At 41.7% G+C, this 22,630-nt stretch overlaps 1 protein-coding gene across 1 annotated transcript; it reads right to left on the reverse strand.

The window, feature by feature from the left end:
* Positions 1 to 14,014: 14,014 nt before the first annotated feature.
* Positions 14,015 to 20,158, reverse strand: LOC139767127 (uncharacterized). Its single transcript, XM_071696137.1, has 5 exons — positions 20,040 to 20,158; positions 17,743 to 17,898; positions 17,287 to 17,442; positions 16,662 to 16,850; positions 14,015 to 14,377 (listed from the first exon to the last, which is right to left on the reverse strand). Exons 2-5 carry the CDS (start codon positions 17,885 to 17,887, stop codon positions 14,163 to 14,165), a joined length of 705 nt encoding a protein of 234 aa, XP_071552238.1. The 5' UTR covers positions 17,888 to 17,898; positions 20,040 to 20,158; the 3' UTR covers positions 14,015 to 14,162.
* Between the last annotated feature and the right edge of the window lie 2,472 nt (positions 20,159 to 22,630).

The following is a 22,630-nucleotide window of genomic DNA, read 5'->3' on the forward strand; positions in this document are numbered from 1 at the left end:
AGTGGTTTCCATAGCCATCAAAGAATGCACTGGAGATAACAGATTATTTGTTTTTCTTTCCATATATATATATATATATATATATATATATATATATATATATATATATATATATATATATATATATATATATATATATATATATATATATATATATATATATATATATATATATATATGTATATATACATACACATATATATATATATATACATATATATATATATATATATATATATATATATATATATATATATATATATATATAAATGATATATATAATGAAGCTTTGATGTGTGCATGTGAATAACTATGTATGTTGTTGACCTAAACCTCTGAACTCAGCAAAGAGAGTCGGGATCGATACCACATTTTCAACAAGTTCTTGAGCGTCGAAAAGAAACTTTTTCAAGGGAACAAAACGTCAGCCTCAAAACTTAAAAGTCTGCAGTTATTGTTTTCTCATGTTCGCTTTCCTATGGAGTTACGACCAATTCAGTCATGAACATACTGGCACCACTTGATACCCCTCGACCATGATCCTGTTGAAATTATGATTAATGATGTCATTACCACACTGAAAGGTACACCCACAGCAAGGACCATCTACCACCTGAATCTAACATATGAGCATCGAATTCCACGAAGTCTACCATAAACATCAGTCTATCTCCTTTATCTAAGTTGTCCACCGCCTCCTCACTTCTTACAAAGCTTTTTCCACTGGCACGTCAGTAAATAAGACCTTTGCATTGAAACTTACCATTTCCCTAAACAAGATCTTTACATGGAAACTTACCATTTCCCTAAACAAGATCTTTACATGGAAACTTACCATTTACCTCTCTATGAAACCAACGTTCTTTTGGTTTACTCATCAAATCGACTGAATTGTTCAAGCGAGCCCACCAGAATTAACCCAAGTAATGTAGACGATATTTTGGCCAGTCGTTTGACTAATCAACGTGAGGAGCTACCCACTCCAGACATGATGGCCCTCATTGGAATACCAGGTTTATAAACATTAAGAAATCCTCTCATCCTTAGTAGGTAGGTTGTCTTTTAGTAAGTTTAGCAGCATTTTCCTTTGATTCGTCAAAACCTTTCCCTACTTCACAACTGAACTTGTTGCATCCTTCACGGAGCTTCAACAAAGTACACTCCTGTAGCTGCTAACATTGACCTGGATATTGCAACTTGATTTTCAGAGATGATGTTGAAACAAACATTGTTGTTCATATCAACTTTTTCACAGCAAGGGAAGAGCCCAGCATTTTCTTGGGCAGAATGATATAGAGCATTGTGGAAGTCACCACCACTGTACGGTTTTACTTTTGTTTTTTTATTGGCAATGTAAACACAAGCAGGAGGAGTCTGGTGAGACCATAGATTTGATACAATAAAAACAAAAAGAAAAAGGGAGCGAGTACCCAAACCGAACAGACTATGGATGTCAGCAGACATAAGAATACAACAGACCAAATTATCAATTTTAGTTCGATCTGTAGCGCCACGGATCCACCCCATCTCTCCGCCGAACCTGGATCCTTTCAGTGTTCTAATCCCTCCCTGAAAATTAATAATTTACAAACAGTTGTTACAGATTACTTATTGGAAAGTCTCTTGATGAATTCTAGTCCTAAGAAAAAGAATACATGAGCTAATAAGGTGTGCATATGTCCAATATCTGAATCAAATGACGCCACCTGACGATGCTAATCTCAAAAAGTAATCTCCAGTGATATAGATATTGAACTGGGATGTGATGAGTGTGACTCGTTCCTCTGTGTGTGTGTGTGTGTGTGTGTGTGTGTGTGTGTGTGTAGTAGCTGTGACTCATACATCGGTGTGTGTGTGTGTGTGTGTGTGTGTGTGTGTAGTAGCTGTGACTCATACATTGGTGTGTGTGTGTGTGTGTGTGTGTGTGTGTGTGTGTGTGTGTGTGTGTGTGTGTGTGTGTGTGTGTGTGTGTGTGTGTGTGTGTGTGTGTGTGTGTGTGTGTGTGTGTGTGTGTGTGTGTGTGTGTGTGTGTGTAGTTGCTGTGACTCATACATCGGTGTGTGAGTGTGTGTGTGTGTGTGTGTGTGTGTGTGTGTGTGTGTGTGTGTGTGTGTGTGTGTGTAGTAGTAGCTGTGACTCATACATCGGTGTGTGTGTGTGTGTGTGTGTGTGTGCGTGTGTGTGTGTGTGTAGTAGTAGCTGTGACTCATACATCAGCCATGAGAAATATAAGGCAAGATCACAATACAACATATACTTTAATCACATCAGACGTCAAAAGTTTAAGGAAACGTAAGAGACAATATTCCACTTTGCTTTAAGAATAATATTCAGTGAATACAACAGGGGCTAAAGAAATGTGAATACAGATTCTCAGCTCTGGTCGTCACCAGAAGCCGCCGCTGCTGTATACATATTCATGAGTATCTGAAGACGCTAGCCTAAGCACAGTCAGGATATGCATCCAATATGCCTTCACAATATGCAGCCAAGCAGAGTATTTCTTATGTCATTGCTGGTTATCATTCCAGGGTCTTTTTCTTCTTATCTATCTCATATTCTTATTGAATATTTCATATTCATGATTCATTTCATCGCCAAAATTTGCTTTATTTCACGTGATGTTCTCTGGCGGTTCTGTCTTAACTCCTTTTTCGAGAACTGTATACGATGTAGGCTTCTCCTCACTCCATCTTCTAGATCCAGCGTACCTACAAGTCTCCTGTGTGGTAGTGTCATATGTTTTCTATCAGTTCAGATACAGTCATTCCATACGTCCTTATCTTTGTCTGAAACGGAGTTTACTCTCTTTTAGATACCCTTTCTCTGAATTCATTTTGTCTTTCACCTAGCCTAAGGAGTTTCTTCTCACACCATCTTTTTTCTTTCTGATGATTCTGTCATTCTTTTACAGGCTACACTCCAGAGGAAACTGCTCTGTATGTCAGCACAACTTCTCACTCTTCTTTCGTAAATCATTCTATATAAAAAGAGGTATCATCTGATTTACCATCATTTGTTATAAGCCTCTTCTTTGGATTCAATAAAGGTTAATCATAGTTTTAAATATAAGTACTGAAGTGCCTTCCTCTGCTCCTTTGGCACTATACTTTCCTTCAGTGAAATACTAAACAACGCATCAAGAGGCCAGGCAAATTCAGAGACAAGAAAGAGATTGGGTGACAGGAGAGAACCCTGATGGGACACTACCGTTGATAGAATTGGAAGCGGGGAAGGGTTTCCATCAATGACTACTGACATGGGACAGCTAGAGAAGAAGCTATGTATTAGGGAAGAGAAAAGAGAACAAATGCCTTGAGAAGAAAGTTTGGAAAGCGAATCTTTATACCCACATCCTGTCCTAGGCTTTGAAAATACCCAGAACTATGACTTCAAAGATTCACCAGAATCTCCAAGCAAGGAGAGCTAGAGATAAGTCATATAGAAGATGTGATCACCTGTAGACCATTCACTACGAAAGACATCAGAGGGAAGGAAATGGTTTTCTGTTTGGGAACGTGAGACTCAAAGAGGGTGGTTTTCCCTGAAGATCCTTTGAGTCAAGGATCATAACAGGCATCGAGTCTCGTGGCCAATATACCTGCAGCAGCCAGAAGCCACATGTATGATCTCTGAGGATGATGTCGGGTAAAATGCTACGCCCCTCCAGCCACAGCCATGGGTAAGGTAATCTAAAGAAATTACAAACATGGGGCTTTACCCTGAGCCATTCATTGATCAAAGATGACATTTGTTATGACTCGCATAGCACTAACAATTCCGACATTCAGATGAATCGGCAAGATTCTTTTTCTTAAAGCATTTTTGATCTTGCGTCCACACTATGGGTCGTCCAAACTATTGGCCGTTCGCACTATGGGCCGTCTGCACTATGGGTCGTCACACTATGGGCAATCCGCACTATGGATCGTCCACACTAAGGACCATCTGCACTATGGGTCGTCCAAACTATGAGCCGTTCGCACTATGGGCCGTCTGCACTATGGGTCGTCTACACTATGGACCGTCCGCACTATGGACCGTCCACACTATGGACCATCCGCACTATGGATCGTCTACACTATGGGCCATCTGCACTATGGGTCGTCTGCACTATGGGTCGTCTACACTATGGGCCGTCTGCACTATGGGTCGTCTACACTATGGGCCGTCTGCACTATGGGTCGTCTACACTATGGACCATCCGCACTATGGATCGTCTACACTATGGGCCATCTGCACTATGGGTCGTCTACACTATGGGTCGTCTACAGTATGGACCGTCCGCACTATGGATCGTCTACACTATGGGCCATCTGCACTATGGGTCGTCTACACTATGGGTCGTCTACACTATGGACCGTCCGCACTATGGATCGTCTACACTATGGGCCATCTGCACCATGGGTCGTCTACACTATGGGCAATCCGCACTATGGACCGTCCACACTAAGGACCATCCGCACTATGGATCGTCTACACTATGGGCCGTTTGCACTATGGGTCGTCTACACTATGGGCAGTCCGCACTATGCCACGATAAAGCAGTCATAAAGTCTCTATAATCTTAGGTTCACCTCCATTCCCTGCCCATAAATTACTAGACGTAAGAACTCACACATAAAGATATACACTATACACACAACACGAGTAACATTAGTAGCAATACCCTCCTTCACAATTACATTTACTTCCTGAATTCCATGTTTTTCACCTCATTCCCTGTAGTGTTTTGGGATCAATTTGCATAAAACTGAATCCTTGTTTTCTCATTTTCATACATTTTCTGTCATCATTAACTCCTCTCTCCCTTTTCTCAGTGCATTCAAGATGCAAGATGGAGCACTCAGAGTGTGTGTCTGTATGCAAATATTCACCAAGATAGCTTGGCATGGACTCTAGGCCATAACAGGTATTATACAAAAAGACTTGTTAGAAGAAATGCAAAGAAATTTATGATAAAGCAGATGTGCATGAATGGAATATAGTGAGTTGTGAGATCGCGAATATGGACAGCATGGAGATGTTTAGATTGTTATATGGTAGTAAAGTTTCAGTGTGTGTGTGTGTGTGTGTGTGTATAAAGATCTTTCAAGGATCAAGCCTAGCACGGCCTCTCGTCAATGACAACCCGTTCTCGAGTTACCATTGCTGGCACAGGCTATTTCACATGTAACTATATATCTTGGGCTCCTTTATATGAATGTGTATGTTGTGCAAGATGCGAAATGAAAGTTCAAGTCCCGACAGGTAAGTAACTATGTAATTGCTTAATTTTCTCACGCTGCATACCAGATTTATTTGTAAAGGCACGCATTTTATTCATCAATATTCTCCATAGATGAATTAAAATAATTTCTATACATCTCTTTTCCCCTAAGGGTGATCTAATCAGCATCTCCGTTTAAGGCCTTATATTTCCAGATGATCTGCGGCAGTGTCCCTGGGGCATCGTCAATGTTCAAAGAAAACGACGTCTCTAGTTTTCTCTATCAAGTTTGTACTTGCTAAACTACGTTATTCACGTGAAATCTAATGATTTTGGTTTATATTCTGGCTCAACCGAGTTGTCATGGCTGATAATTCATTTAACACTGTACATATAGAATAGGGCTTATGCAATAATTACCCGAATCTATTCTTCCCATATTTGCATGACGATGGTATAGTCTCCTGACTGATCACAAATTGAGTGATGGTCGTTTCACAGACGCACGATGTAAATACTAACAAAGTAATATATCGAGTTACTGTAATGATATATATACCAAATGTTTTGCCACTCCTTCCTACAAAAAAGGAGAGTGGTGCTTGCAAAATCCTTACAGGACAATGTCTTCCAATGGTAGTGTTTTGTACGAAAAATACAATAATCAGCAGTATTTAGGTGATTACCATTTGAGTGTTACAGGAGGAGTTTACATTCGTGTTGCTCCGTCTCTTAACCTTACTCCTATGCATGTATTGACACACACATCCTGGTATCCTGGTGTTTGTGGATGTGTGTTTGAAGATTCGCCTGCCCTAAGCTTGGTATCCGTTCTCGAGTGAACTACTACTAGCACAGATCCTATGTGTGTGCTCACGGTGCCACAGGTCGGCCCGTGTGTATCCGTACTGCAGTGCGGAGTTTCGTCTCACCCAGACACGGTGATAGAATGGCCTCAGCAACAACAGCACTAGTTGCTTTGAATGAGAGTCTCTGGCTATGAAAAATAGGTAAACTCTGACAATGATTTAAGTGACTAAATATGCTCTTGACAAACTGAAAATAGAGGATGTTATATATGAAGATACGGTTATTGAGAAGAGTAGATGTAGGTGAAGGAATTACAGAAAGTAATGGAAGAAATGTAACATTCTTTTGAGTATCTATGCATGTTGGATTAATGGGACAAGAATTGGCAGATAGTATAGCAAAAGATGGACGTAGGAACGAAATAGACTTCTGTACTCAACCATATACATATAGGACAGTTAGAAATATTGCAAAAAGGAAAATTGGGGAAAATAGTAAAGAAAACAACAGAAATATAAAGCGTTTTGGGGGTGTTGAATGTCACACATGGCCACAAGTATATATAATCACTTACTTGTAGACTACTTGGAGAGGGTCATACACTCCCACATCTCTTGAACGTTACCATTGATGAATTCTGCCATCAGGCAGGACTAGCACGTAGCAGCAACCAAGGCAGGAAAATTTAAAGCTTCAAATAGTCATGTGAATTTATAGATTTATATTCATCGAGTGTTATGTGTAAGATGGGGAGCGTAAGCGTTTGTGGAGTAGATGCCAGCAATACCACTTGAATGTGAGACACAAGAAATATACAGCAACCAGGGCTAGGGAGAGGAAATTGACAGCCACATTGGTGTTATTGCCTCATCGTCACTAGCCGTCCCTACCTCTGAACTGTAGTTCCCCCTCTTCTTGGCGACTGTTTGTATATAGTCACACAGACGACACAGTTTGTCCCCCAACCACAATGTATAATTAGTTTCTTTTTCTTTAACCGAAAGACGCTAATATTCATCAATACTTTGAAGTCATAGATCATTGGCAATCCCTTTCAGAACTTATTCAGTGTCTTTGTAAAAGGCAATGTTAACAGAAAGCATCTTTTTAAGGGATGACTAAGATATTGTAAGAAGAACTTAGTTTTTCTTTAGATTTAAAGAAGTAGATGTATAATCAATTATAATTATACATAATTAAGAATATATTTCCTTTTATTCTAGTACTAAAACTTTCTTAAGAGTAATAGTTACGTAAGGATTGATAAGAAATTACATACAGCACGAAAAGTACTTTGATAGTTATAATTGGATCTTATATACTGTGAAATCAGATCATAAACGTCATACATTTACATTGCATATCTTAGTTTTTTGAGCAATAATGTGCATTTAATTCAGATATATTCAATAAACGAAACTGTTCCTTGTGTAACGATCGTGTAGCTTGAGAGTGCTTCATTCACCTCCCAGCGTAGTACGGTCGAGGAACGCTGTCCACTTCTTGATTGATTCAGTGCATAACAGTTCACTCGTCCCCTATATAGACCAGGGGTTGGCACATACAGTCCTCGTAATACGAAAGTATCTCCAGACAAACAGGTACGTTAGATTCATTAAGATTTATATTTCACTGATTTATACTTTCTTAATCCTTTAGGGACTAATAAATTAGCAACACATTGACATGTATGTACAACACCGTTAATGGGTCAAATGCAGGTGATCGACATGTCCGACGACCGAAAATTAACTGTTAGATAATTTGACATACAGTGTTCCAGTATACAAAGCCTCCTGACAGACGACATTTTGTGCTTTGTTGCCACACTTATTTGTAACCATGACTCGTTCAACCTGGTATAATATCTCAGCACCTAGTGGGTTGTTCTGGACAGGGAGGTACGAGAAGCGAGAGAGAGAGAGAGAGTCATGGCAAATAGTTAGCTGGGAAGGAAAGAGATGGTGACGGCTTTACGTAGATGAAGTGTGGTACAAAAGGCTGGATTAGATTGCTAAATTTCTCAGAGAAGCTGACAGTCTTATTCATTGACTAGTTAGGATGTTCAGTTTGGTGTAAGTTGAGGTGCCTAAAGGTTGGTGGAATACCCGCATAGTGCCACTGTATAAGGGCAAAAGGGAATTTTCGAATTACAGGGACATCAATTTGCTGAGTATTTCATGGTATGTTGTACTGGGAGAGTGGTGACAGAGGGTGATGGCATGCACTGAACATCAGACTGGGGAAAAAACTATAAGGTTTCAGTAGTGGTAGAGGATTCGTGTAATCAGATGTTTGCTTTGAAGAATGTGTGTGACAAATAGAGAAAGAGAAGGATTTGTGTGTGGCATTTATGGATCTGATAGAAACGTTGTGGAGATGCTTTGTGGAAGGTTTTGCGAATATATATTAAGGGAGAGGAAAGTTATTGGAAACAGTGAAGAGTTTCCATCATCAGAGCAAGGCATATTGTGTGAGTGGGGAAGACAGAATCAAACAATAAACAATTTACACCTAAGGCAATCAGGTGTGTTAGAGGGATATCAGATACAGCAACAGAAGAGCTAGAAGATATTAAGCCACAAACTAACATCACGAGTTTGAAGAGCACATTATGTTAACAAGGCAGAACAGCCCTGAACAAGCTTTTACAGATTCTGATTATATATATATATATATATATATATATATATATATATATATATATATATATATATATATATATATATATATATATATATATATATATATATATATTGTTTTTTCTGTTTCTTTTTCTTTTTCAAACTATTCGCCATTTCCCGCATCAGCGAGGTAGCGTTAAGAACAGAGGACTGGGCCTTTGAGGGAACAGCCTCACCTGGCCCCCTTTTCTGTTCCTTCTTTTGGAAAATCAAAAAAAAAAATGAGAGGGGAGGATTTCCAGCCCCTCGCTCCCTCCCCTTTTAGTCGCCTTTTACGACACGCAGGGAATACGTGGGAAGTATTCTTTCTCCCCTATCCCCAGGGAAAATATATATATATATATGTGTGTGTGTGTGTGTGTGTGTGTGTGTGTGTGTGTGAACGAATGTGGCCTTTGCTGTCTTTTCCTAGCGCTACCTCACGCGCGCGAGAGGGGAGGGGTGCCATTTCATGTGTGACGGGGTGGCGACAGGAACGGATGAAGGCAGCAAGTATGAATATATGCATGTGTATATATATGTATATGTATGTGCATGTATATGTATGTATACGTTGAAATGTATAGGTATGTATAAGTTTTTTTTATGTGGGCGTGTATGTATATACATGTGCATGTGGGTGGGTTGGGCCATTCTTTCGTCTGTTTCCTTGCGGTACCTCGCTAACGCGGGAGACAGCGACTAAGCATAATAAATATTCTAATATTCAAGTATTCGAAAACATAGTATTCGAACAGTCATTTCCCTATTAGCTGTAGCACTTCCGCGTGTTGCACAGGGGTCCCAGGTTCGAATCTGGCTGTTGGAGGTTTGTACGTTCTATGAAGGTGTGCGTTCATATGCACTTTGTTCGTGTATATATATATATATATATATATATATATATATATATATATATATATATATATATATATATATATAGGGGAGAAAGAATACTTCCCACGTATTCCCTGCGTGTCGTAGAAGGCGACTAAAAGGGGAGGGAGCGGGGGGCTGGAAATCCTCCCCTCTCGTTTTTTTTTTAATTTTCCAAAAGAAGGAACAGAGAATTGGGCCAGGTGAGGGTATTCCCTCAAAGGCCCAGTCCTCTGTTCTTAACGCTACCTCGCTAATGCGGGAAATGGCGAATAGGTTGAAAGAAAAGAAGAAAAGAATATATATATATATATATATATATATATATATATATATATATATATATATATATATATATATATATATATATATTTTTTTTTTTTTTTTTTTTTTTTTTTTATACTTTGTCGCTGTCTCCCGCGTTTGCGAGGTAGCGCAAGGAAACAGACGAAAGAAATGGCCCAACCCCCCCCATACACATGTACATACACACGTCCACACACGCAAATATACATACCTACACAGCCTTCCATGGTTTACCCCAGACGCTTCACATGCCTTGATTCAATCCACTGACAGCACGTCAACCCCTGTATACCACATCGCTCCAATTCACTCTATTCCTTGCCCTCCTTTCACCCTCCTGCATGTTCAGGCCCCGATCACACAAAATCCTTTTCACTCCATCTTTCCACCTCCAATTTGGTCTCCCTCTTCTCCTCGTTCCCTCCACCTCCGACACATATATCCTCTTGGTCAATCTTTCCTCACTCATTCTCTCCATGTGCCCAAACCATTTCAAAACACCCTCTTCTGCTCTCTCAACCACGCTCTTTTTATTTCCACACATCTCTCTTACCCTTACGTTACTTACTCGATCAAACCACCTCACACCACACATTGTCCTCAAACATCTCATTTCCAGCACATCCATCCTCCTGCGCACAACTCTATCCATAGCCCACGCCTCGCAACCATACAACATTGTTGGAACCACTATTCCCTCAAACATACCCATTTTTGCTTTCCGGGATAATGTTCTCGACTTCCACACATTTTTCAAGGCTCCCAAAATTTTCGCCCCCTCCCCCACCCTATGATCCACTTCCGCTTCCATGGTTCCATCCGCTGACAGATCCACTCCCAGATATCTAAAACACTTCACTTCCTCCAGCCTCTCACCATTCAAACTCACCTCCCAATTGACTTGACCCTCAACCCTACTGTACCTAATAACCTTGCTCTTATTAACATTTACTCTTAACTTTCTTCTTCCACACACTTTACCAAACTCCGTCACCAGCTTCTGCAGTTTCTCACATGAATCCGCCACCAGCGCTGTATCATCAGCGAACAACAACTGACTCACTTCCCAAGCTCTCTCATCCCCAACAGACTTCATACTTGCCCCTCTTTCCAAAACTCTTGCATTTACCTCCCTAACAACCCCATCCATAAACAAATTAAACAACCATGGAGACATCACACACCCCTGCCGCAAACCTACATTCACTGATTATATATATATATATATATATATATATATATATATATATATATATATATATCAGATCCTCTCTAATTCTTTTCAAGTTGTTTGATATCTCTTTTTATAGAGTATGTTGTGTAATATACCTCCAAAGGTTGTAAAAGACAACCCCTGGAGGTGTGTTACATATCCTCCCCACCCATATGAAAAGAGACATACTAAACAACACCAAAAAAATCAAAAAGAATCTGAAAAAAAAAAAATAATACAGGTCATTTTAACAATATGTTTACATGAAGATCTTTTACCAACGTACATTATATCAGAACTTACAATCCAGCAGCCACACAACATTAGTTCACTTACCATAGAGTAACTAGGAAAGAGATGGAAGAATAGGTTCCCTAGACATCCAAGCAGTACTCCATACTGAAGGAAATCAGGTTCCACTGAATACTGAACGGGTGCTCGTAAGAAAAGGCATTTGTTGCATCTGTACAGTAAGCCTAGCTACTGGGAAGCTGACTTTGCATACGTTTATCATATATGGTTACCAAAATAGAGTGGAAGATATGGTTCTACACCATCATGTTTATGCTACTGCAGGGTTGAATTCCTTTTCTTTGAAAATGAAGAGAAGGGATCGAGGGAGAATTAGAAAGAAATGTAGGTCGAGCTACTGCAATGTTTAACTTGTCTAAGCTACTGCTTCCCCATTCCGCGATGTTGCGCAGGCCCGAATGTTCAGTGCGAGAAAAAGAATGTGTATCAGAGTGAGGTAAGATGGGGAAGGTGAGATGAATCATATAGGGTAACACCAAAAACCCTGAGGAACGCCACTGTTGGTAGAGTCTTACAAGAGGACAACACAGTACTAACAATCACATTATCATATACTACAAGCCTAACCCGTTAACTCACGGTATAAAAGTCAGACCCATTACTTGACCGCTACACCCAACAGGTCAAGCGTATCATCGCACTACATCATTATAGAAGAGACACATTAACTCGCAGCTTACTGACAACTGAGACATATTGATTGACACCTACAGCGTATTAGTGAAGCAAATTGCGTCAGTGATACAGAACTACAAGTAAGACGCGTTACTTTGCTAGTGTCGGATTTCAAAAAAACCTTTGACTCATGCATCTGTCTCTTTGCCTGATACCTTGTGGGTAGTAAGAAATTGAAGGAGGATAAACAGTTTATTGCTGTGGGTCATTTTAGGAATGTTAATCCTACAGGGAGTTATTCACACCAGCAATGCAAAGTGTCCTCAAGCTCGGTCAATGAGCAATATATGACTTACAATACGTGAATAGCTTATCTCATCACAGGGTTAGCTGATTCTAAATATATATATATGTATATGTATATGTATGTATGTATATATATATATATATATATATATATATATATATATATATATATATATATATATATATATATATATATATATATATATATATATATAATCATCTAAATTCAGATAACCAATGTAGATAGTTTTGCAAGTAAACAACTGAAATATAGCGCATGACGGGGATGGTGGTTGGAATGGAAGTGGTGGTGGTAGTGGTGATGGTGGGAGGGTAATGGTGGTAGTGTTAGAATGGTGGTGGTGGCGGTGGTGGTGTTAGGGTGATGGTGATGGAGGTGGCAAGTGGTAGTAGGATGGTGATTGTGGTGATGCCAGGAGGATGATGATGGTGGTAGTGACGATGGTAGTAGGAGGGTGATTGTGGTGTGGTGGTGGTGGTAGGAGAGTGATTGTGGTAGTGGTGATGATGGTTGTGGTAATGATAATAGTGGGATGATTGTGTTGGAGATGGTGAGGGGCTTCGAATGCCATCTCCTTCAACATCCTACATGTATAGTATAGGGAGACCACAATTCAGGCCTAATGTACATTCACCACTATCTGTGAAAAACGCTTTTGTTTTTTCGTGTATTGTGCTGGCAGAAACAGTTCTAAGGAGCCCCATATGCTGCACTGTCTCACATAACAGTCTCATATAACCCACAGATCCACCCGTCACCCACATCATGTATGTATCATCAAAGCATCACAGTACACATGAATAATCCAAGACGTGCTAACAAATGAAATCATAAACTAAGATGAAAAAGTCTGAAATTGTACATCTTTGCGACAACTTTTCACGAAGAAAAGTTGATGGAATTCATATAATCATCAGTCCAGACTTGGAGCCTCTGTTTACTGTACCTCTATTTACACCTCCGTTGTTTGCACCCGCCCCACTTTGGGTACTCCATTTGTTTACACTAGCCTTATAGATTTCCGTTGTTTACACTTCCCTTACGACGCTCGTCCCTCGGTTCATCTTACTACCCTGGGTAACGAAGAGCCTAGATTTACCACCAGTTGTAGCCATCGTTACCCTGGGTAACGAAGAGCCTAAGTTTACCACCAGTTGTAGCCATCGTTACCCTGGGTAACGAAGAGCCTAAGTTTACCACCAGTTGTAGCCATCGTTACCCTAGGTAACGAAGAGCCTAAGTTTACCACCAGTTGTAGCCATCGTTACCCTGGGTAACAAAGAGCCTAAGTTTACCACCAGTTGTAGCCATCGTTACCCTGGGTAACAAAGAGCCTAAGTTTACCACCAGTTGTAGCCATCGTTACCCTGGGTAACGAAGAGCCTAAGTTTACCACCAGTTGTAGCCATCGTTACCCTGGGTAACAAAGAGCCTAAGTTTACCACCAGTTGTAGCCATCGTTACCCTAGGTAACGAAGAGCCTAAGTTTACCACAAGTTGTAGCCATCGTTACCCTGGGTAACAAAGAGCCTAAGTTTACCACCAGTTGTAGCCATCGTTACCCTGGGTAACGAAGAGCCTAAGTTTACCACCAGTTGTAGCCATCGTTACCCTAGGTAACGAAGAGCCTAAGTTTACCACCAGTTGTAGCCATCGTTACCCTGGGTAACAAAGAGCCTAAGTTTACCACAAGTTGTAGCCATCGTTACCCTGGGTAACGAAGAGCCTAAGTTTACCACCAGTTGTAGCCATCGTTACCCTGGGTAACGAAGAGCCTAAGTTTACCACCAGTTGTAGCCATCGTTACCCTGGGTAACGAAGAGCCTAAGTTTACCACCAGTTGTAGCCATCGTTACCCTGACAGAGGAGCTTCCGTTGGAGACTCTCATTCACAATGATGTCAAGGCTTTCTGTCCAGATCTGGAACTTTGTGAAGTGTACTTTGCTGATCTGAGCCACGAAGGGATAGTGGCTCGTGGGAAGGATTGTGCCATCACCCCATACTACCTCCCCCGTCTTTGTCCTCCGGAGGTCGACGAAGGCTCCTGGAGTTGACAAGTGGAGAGCAACAGTTGAACAGTTGAACTGAGAAATGAACAGAGAGACATTAAAGAAAAAAAGTCAAGTATTCAGTTCCATGATCATGCCTTCCTAGAGTGTGTTAGATCGGAATCATATAGTCTGGTGCTTGTGTGGTTATAAACCAATTACCCTTGGTCTGAAAGCAGCGTTTTGGCTCCGTCGCATTCGGTGTTGTCGACCATACGCAGAAATCCTCTACCAATCCTAGACCTGGTCTGGTTTGTGGCGAGTGAACTGGTCGACTGGTTCTCTGACATAGATATGGGTTGCACTCACAATCTCCTCTGCTCGAAGGCGAAATCAGTGTCATGACGAGAAACTTGGAGTGACTGTCTACCGGCTTAAGCTACAATGTACCAATGGGTAATCAAGTTTCCCTACGTGAGTAATGAACGTTTCTCTTCCATTCAGTGACTGACAGAACCACCTATCCATCACTTACTGAGTTGATAGTGTGCTCCAGAGTACCTTCTGTCTTTCACCAGCTTTGCCGAGGTCTTGCTATCGTCTAACTGGGCAAAATTTCATTTCTTAACTAAATGGCTGTAAGGTCATATTGCATATACTGCTGCTGACGGTCATCTACAGTGATCGTCTGTACCAAAAGGGGAAGGGGAGGAGGAGGAGGAGGAGGACTGCCCTTCGCACATATCTTCACACGTAAATCGTCAAACCCCCTGGCGACCTTAACGTACATCCACTAAACGTACAACCGACTCACAATACTCTATAGAAACTCTAGCACTATCCAGTTGGTCTGTGAGACATTCCTAAGAAAAGGCTTACCAAGCTGAAAATTCGTACTTGATTACCTTGACCCTGTACGTTAATGTAACAGAAGTTGTTATTGCCACCAGTCTTGGCAATTAAGGCCCTCAGTCTCGCTTAGGATGATCTGGCTTTAGAGATAAGCCTCAAGGATCAACCTTGAGGTCATGCCACCATACTCAAGGGTCGTATTGTCGTGCTCGAGGGTCGTCCTAAAGAGGCGGACAAAATTCATGAAGTATCATGGCAATAGATATATATATATATATATATATATATATATATATATATATATATATATATATATATATATATATATATATATATATATATATATATATATTATTTTGCTTTGTCGCTGTCTCCCGCGTTTGCGAGGTAGCGCAAGGAAACAGACGAAAGAAATGGCCCAACCCACCCCCATACACCTGTATATACACACACGTCCACACACGCAAATATACATACCTATACATCTCAATGTACACATGTAAATACACACACAGACACATACATATATACCCATGCACACAATTCAGACTGTCTGCCTTTATTCATTTCCATCGCCACCTCGCCACACATGGAATACCATCCCCCTCCCCCCTCATGTGTGCGAGGTAGCGCTAGGAAAAGACAAACAAAGGCCTCATTCGTTCACACTCAGTCTCTAGCTGTCATGCAATAATGCCCGAAACCACAGCTCCCTTTCCACATCCAGGCCCCACACAGCTTTTTTAAACATAATATCTCGTATTATATTCCTTCAACATGTTCTTCTCACGTTGCAGCGGCTTCTCTCTCTCTCTCTCTCTCTCTCTCTCTCTCTCTCTCTCTCTCTCTCTCTCTCTCTCTCTCTCTCTCTCTCTTGGAACAAAATACCTGCCTCCTCCTTCGGGGATGATGAGACCAGACGTGAAGCCCCTGTACATTGTGGGTTTCAGACTACCATAATACATCACCACACACATGACACTACGTAGGTACCTCTTCTTCTGAGGTACCATACTGACTCACCTCAGCTACTTGTTCTTATGGAAATTTAGATACTGAATCATTTCATCTACTTACTCACCTTGGGTAGCATTTGTATGGCATGTTACCCACTGACTCACCTCAGGTGCTATTCATGTGGTGCTTTACGCACTGACTCACCTCAGGTACCGTTTTATGGCATGATATATATACACTGACTCACCTCAGGTAAAGTTTTTTTATTGTACCTTGCATACTGACTCACCTTACGTACCGTGCCATTACATTCTATGGACTGACTCACCTTAGGTACCGTGCCATTGCATCCTATAGACTGACTCACCTTAGATACCGTGTCATTGCATTATATAGACTCACTCACTCACCTTAGGCACCGTTTTCATGGTACCTTACAAACTGATCCACCTCAGGTACCGTTTTTTATGGCACTTTTCGTACAAGATTCACCTCAGGTACAGTTTTATGCTACTATACACAGTGCCTTACCTCGGCCGCCATTCTGTCCCACGTCTACGCCAATCTGGAACTGTTGCTTCGTCTTGAAGATAGCCAGCCGGAAGCCTGGTATGCTCGCACAGTACTTCTTGGCGCCCTCATACCTCAGATCCTCCAGAGGGATAAAGTAGATGAGGCCGTCTTCCCCCTCAAACACTGTGATGCGACTCTTGAGCCTTGCTGGGGGGGGAAAAGAAAAGAAAGGAATTGGAACAGTGCGTCCCCCGAATTTGGGCGAGGAAGCTCTCCCCTTCAGTTGACGATTTGGGAGCTGTATATGGAGAGGAAGTCCAGAGCGACGTTTTCACCGTGTTGTTCACGTCATGTATCTCGGGAGAGTCTCGGCTAGTTTGGCGTTCAAAGTTGTACGAGTTACTCAACTTACGTCCTTATAGTGCTAAGCTTCTAAGCCAAAGACTTAGATACCTTGTCGTCTTAACTTTAGCTATATACAGTCGTTCATATTCATTCCCTTCCCGTAGTTGTATTCTTACTCACTTTACACTTTCGGTTCTTTCTCAACTTACACCACCGTTATGAATTTACTACACCTAGTATTCCCAAACTTACGAGCGGTGGTGGTACAGTATTACTTACGTGGCAGATACAGACTTACAAGGTTTGAATCCGTAGACAGCATCATTTTGGTCAATGAGCGTCCCTTCCTGTGGTCCAAGCTCAGTCAGACGACACTCCACCGTATCGTTACTCGAAGGCAAGGATGACCAAGCGACGCAGTCGACACTCACCAGGCACCTCATTTTACACTTGCCTGTGTGAATCGACAGAATCTTTACACGCCCCATATCTATGAACCACCGTAAATTTGTAGTTTTTTTCCCCCCCTCCTTTGTATCATGACATTTCCACTATCGTCATCTGTCTCTTCTGAAAAAAACAAACATCTAATTTTCTACGCATGCTATGTGCTTGCGTTAGCTACCGAGCCCATTGCTGCTTATGAGGTCCTCCCTTAGTACAACATCAAACTTAATCATTAAGCCCACAGCACTGGCCTGGTCTTCATCCCAAAAGCAACAGACTCTCATCACCGGCATCAGGAAAGACTTACAGTCATTGGGTAAAGTGATGACCAGCGAAGCCTCGGCGGAGGGGAAGGTCTTGCCTTGGGTTATGATAAACCTCATTTGTCCCAGCGGGCGGATGGACCGGGCCGTCTGCAGGCACACCAGCCACAGCAGCCAGGGCACCCTCATCCTCCTTGTACCTGCAGGAGGGAAGGATATTCTCAGCTGCCTCCTTACCACACCTGTGCTTTCATGATAACAGAATACTAATGGCGAGATAATGCTCGGGTCTAATATTCCTCACACGTTCTATAATGCTCATGTCTAGAAACAGTTGTGATTTCTTCACGTGAAAGGAAGTTGACTATGACATACGTACGACATACCTGCTTTACACAAAGGCCAAAGAGACCTGACTGTGTGCTGTAAACCACCGTCACCAGGATGATAACACCGGCAGGAGGAAAACGATGGAACTGTGTATGACGACTTCACGAGACAACGGATCGAAGTTAACTGAACGGGGAATCGAGACAAGAGACACTGGCTTAAAGTGAAGGTCCTCTAATGCCAAGTAAAGGAACAGCAAGAAGACGAGACTTTGAGACAGTGGGTCGAAATTAAAGACAAATGGTTCACAAACAAGTGGTTGTGAGGTTAGGGGGTGTCTAAAGGTGCTTCTACCACTAGGGAAGCGAGGGAAGGGTCTGGCTCTACCATACTGTATTAATCACCACGACACGTCGCTGCCATGCGTGCCAATGCTCAACATTAACTCGTGGCTCAGGCAACATTGATCCCTGGCTGAACAGAAAAAACGATAGCAACCATGATAATGATAATGGCGGTAATAATTATTACTATGATAATGATGATAGTGGCAAGGACAATAATAATGATAATGATGATACTAATAATTTTACAATGATGATAATAAGGCGATCAAGTGTAATAATAATAAGAGAATATATCACATGATAAATGAATAAATAGTAAAACCATTCAGTCTTTGGTGACAGACTGAACTGAAATTTTCGAATCACAAGATTCATTCTCCTGAGCTTCTCATCTGCAAATCGACGATATTCGGTCTCGTTGGATCTTTGATCCCGTGTCTTCGACATTCCACGCCTACCTTGTAAACATCACAACTTCTCACCTAAATAATGCCTTAGATTCTTTATATACACATTCAAAATCAATCAAATTATAAGTCCTCCTCTCTCTCTCTAACTGAAAAGCTGTTGATCCTCATTCATTAAATTCTGTCTGTAGTTTTTATCATTAAATCTCGGAGCGGCTGCTGGTATCCCTCGCTCCTTCAGTAACCTTCCCAGAATTGTCTGCTAAAGGAAGAAGCACCACGAGTGTACCACATCCCATGTGGCACCTCTCGTGCACATGTGTTCTCAAGCATCCCTCCAGCTCATCAGTGAATGAGCTCAACGGTGCGATCTTTGGGTATGCTGGCATGGCCATCTGACCTAAACTTATGAGGCGTTCGGTCCATGTTTATACCATCATACCCAAAAGGTCGTTCCGTCGTGATCGAGGGTCGTAATATCGTAGTCGGGAGTCGTACTGTTGTGGTCAAGGAGGTTTCATTTTAATCACCGGACGACCTAGATCAAACTTCAGAATTCCAGCCACAATCAGCTGTCCATTAGAATTCAAACCAGGCAAGCCAATCTGTGGTACACCTCCTCCATTACATACGTATGAACGTAAACCGTTGTCTGAAATAGTCATGATCATATTCGGTTTACTGGAAACTCAAGCTGTGCTCAGTTCTAGTACAGACGTATTGATACATATGACTAAAAACAGATTTATTCAGGTTCGGCGTCTTTGTTTGTTTGTTTTTTGTTTGTTTTGTCCCATGACCTACTCTTTGCATTTTTTCTTGTGTTCTAAACTACGGAGAGTTAGGTAAAGTGATAAGCAACTGAATAACTGGGTAAGTGCATAAGTAAACTGACCAATAAAAGGATTACCTACGTATACTTTCTGTTTTGTAAGCTAACCTCGTTCTTCAACATTCGTACCACACAAGCACTGATAGATTTCGAGAGAATATTTCTTCTACACTCCTGATTCTAAAATGAATGAATAAGCAAATTATCCGTAATGTATTTACCAGCCTTATAATACGTTATCCTCATAATATATGGCATTAATCCCTCAGATATCGTTAGAGATATTAGAACTTCATTGAGTTTCTCACGTCTAGGCACAAGCGAAGGAGGCAAAACCCAAAAGAAAGAAAAGTATTTCTTTAGTCTACACTAAGGAAACAAGTGTCTCACTCAGTTGGTGAAAGTAGTGAAGGTTTACATCTTACCTATGGCTGTGGTACAGCGCCGTAGTCTTTCTTGCCCACAGTTGTGGCGCGGTGGACACTTGGCGCAGCAATGTACGGGTCCAGAATGACAATGGTATAGCGCGTAGTGGTGGTGGTGGTGGTGGTGGTGTGGCGTATGTGGAACTCGGGAGGGTCGAAGACTGAGGACCTGGAGGAGGCGTTTGGGGGGTGGGGAGTGTTGGATGGAGGAAGCTTCTCGAGATGTTGGAGGGGGAATGAAGCCATGTATCATTGCGCACACTCAACCTCCAGTCTCTTAAAGAATATATACAGATACAGGCAGGATATATACAGATACAGGCAGGATATATACAGATACAGGCAGGATATATATATACGTCGTCTCCAGCTCGTCATCCACACATTTCAAACATGCACACTGGCATCGTACTTAATAGAATTCTCCTATTCTGTTCTTTTGCCCGACTATTCTTAACCCAATTCCACCGACCTTTCTCTCTCTCTCTCTCCCTCCCTCACCAGGAACCTAATTAACGATTAAAAAAAAAAAAAAAGGTCGCCTTGTCGCCAGGGGTAAATATGAGTGGTAGCATTGGCCTGGTCCGGTAGTGAGGACTATTGCTGAATAATGAATGGCAAGGAAGTAGGTAGAATGATGTCGTGTGAAAAAAAAAAAAAGATTATTTACTCTGATATTCATGAGACCAGACGCTAGCAGTAGCGGCGGGGCAAATCATAGAGCTATTGACTGCCTGTCGTTCGTGTGACGGGTGGTGCCTCCCCAGACTTCCCTGGAAATAAAAGAAATGTAAATATCATAATGCGACAGGCAGTCTTTGTAGTGTGTGTGTGTGTGTGTGTGTGTGTGTGTGTGTGTGTGTGTGAGAGAGAGAGAGAGAGAGAGAGAGAGAGAGAGAGAGAGAGAGAGAGAGAGAGAGAGAGAGAGAGAGAGAGAGAGGGGGGGGAGACAGACAGACAGACAGACAGAGACAGAGACAGACAGACAGACAGAGACAGACAGACAGACAGACAGACAGAGAGAGAGAGAGAGAGAGAGAGAGAGAGAGAGAGAGAGAGAGAGAGAGAGAGAGAGAGAGATTTAAACGGACGACCACAAAGAATGCAATCGCTCAACACCGTTGATAGACACGATCACCCTTGTAGACTGTTAACAACCCAGTCACATTGTACGTCTCTTCTGATTATGCTACCTGTCGTAATGGCTCAAACTAAGAACTTTAATTTGTCCCCAGGTAACTTTAAAGCTCATCCTATCATTAACCAAATCATTATGATAGAGTTATCAAGAAACGATAACATAAGAAAAATGGTCGAACGAAGGATTATTTCATACCCCTGACTGTGTGGCACGGCGTTGTAGTCTGTCTTGCCCGGTGTTGTGGCGCAGTGGATGGTTGGTGCTCCGTGTACGGGTCCTGAATGACAATGTTACACAGGCCAACAACCCTCCTCAGCACAACCCCATTTAACCACAAGACATCCCTGCTTTCCTTTTAACGGCCAGGCCAGTGTGTAGTCGAGAATGGCAGAGGAGAGACGGAATTCTTGTAGTGGTGTTGGGATTTTTAGAAATTCATAAATTGTTTACACCTGATGAGGCAGATTGTCTCTGTGAAACAAGTATTGCAAGTATAGAAAAATTACATGTTAGATAGAATTGCGATATCACTTTCACACACACACACACACACACACACACACACACACACATATGACGTCCTAGCTTCGTCTCTTCGATGTATATCAATTGACTGTAATATTTCTCTCTTGTGCCTTCCCTGATGATGTGATTATTACACGAAAGTGCACTTGGGAACTTATCGTGTTTCATTTTCCCCGTGGACTCATAGGAATATCTTGATCACGCACAAAATTGTGATCCTTTCCAATATATATATATATATATATATATATATATATATATATATATATATATATATATATATATATATATATATATATATTCTTGTGCCCAGGAACATCAGGAATCTACAGCAAGCAAAAGTTGGGCTTAACAACAGCAGGAACCGAAATGTAGTTCACCGTAACCTACTCCCTCGTCGACTCTCTCGATTTTGGCTATCACAGCTTGCTGAGCCGAAAGACCTCTGTGGCGCTGTCACCTTTACCAGTTTGTCGCCAACCAAATCAACTGATACACAACCATCCATAGATCCATCATCATTGGCTGCGGAGAAATCATATTCCATGGCTTGCAGACTTACTTAGGGGGCATCGCCACACTATCAACTTCCGAGGGAACCATCTCCACCTTCCAGTCCCTCACTGGTGACGTTCAACAAGCACAAAGATGGGATTACTCATCGTAATATACTATGTGCCACTGGATCTATCTGCTTGGTGGAGTTACGTGCATACGTTGGCGACTCTACCTCCCCCTCCGCCTCGTCCTAACGTTAATAACACAGCTCTCCTGACTACATTATCCTTCAGAATACCCCTATCTGGCCTCCAGAGCTAGAGCACCACCAACCACATCACCATCAGCCGAAATAAAGACCTTAGATCATCACACACGAGTCTCGCCTTCAGCCACGTCCCAGCTCCATAATGTCTCACTAAGCCCC

This window comes from Panulirus ornatus, chromosome 59 (assembly GCF_036320965.1).
Source record: "Panulirus ornatus isolate Po-2019 chromosome 59, ASM3632096v1, whole genome shotgun sequence".
Classification (NCBI taxonomy): Eukaryota; Metazoa; Arthropoda; class Malacostraca; order Decapoda; family Palinuridae; genus Panulirus; species Panulirus ornatus.

What these genes read in the sequence shown, in the direction of transcription:
- LOC139767127 (XM_071696137.1), bottom strand. Translation starts at nt 17,887, where the DNA reads ATGAGGGTGCCCTGGCTGCTGTGGCTGGTGTGCCTGCAGACGGCCCGG. An exon ending in CATCACTTTACCCAATGACT is followed by an intron (nt 17,443 to 17,742) that starts GTAAGTCTTTCC and finishes CGATTCACACAG; the next exon opens with GCAAGTGTAAAATGAGGTGC. An exon ending in TGTCTACGGATTCAAACCTT is followed by an intron (nt 16,851 to 17,286) that starts GTAAGTCTGTAT and finishes TTCCCCCCCCAG; the next exon opens with CAAGGCTCAAGAGTCGCATC.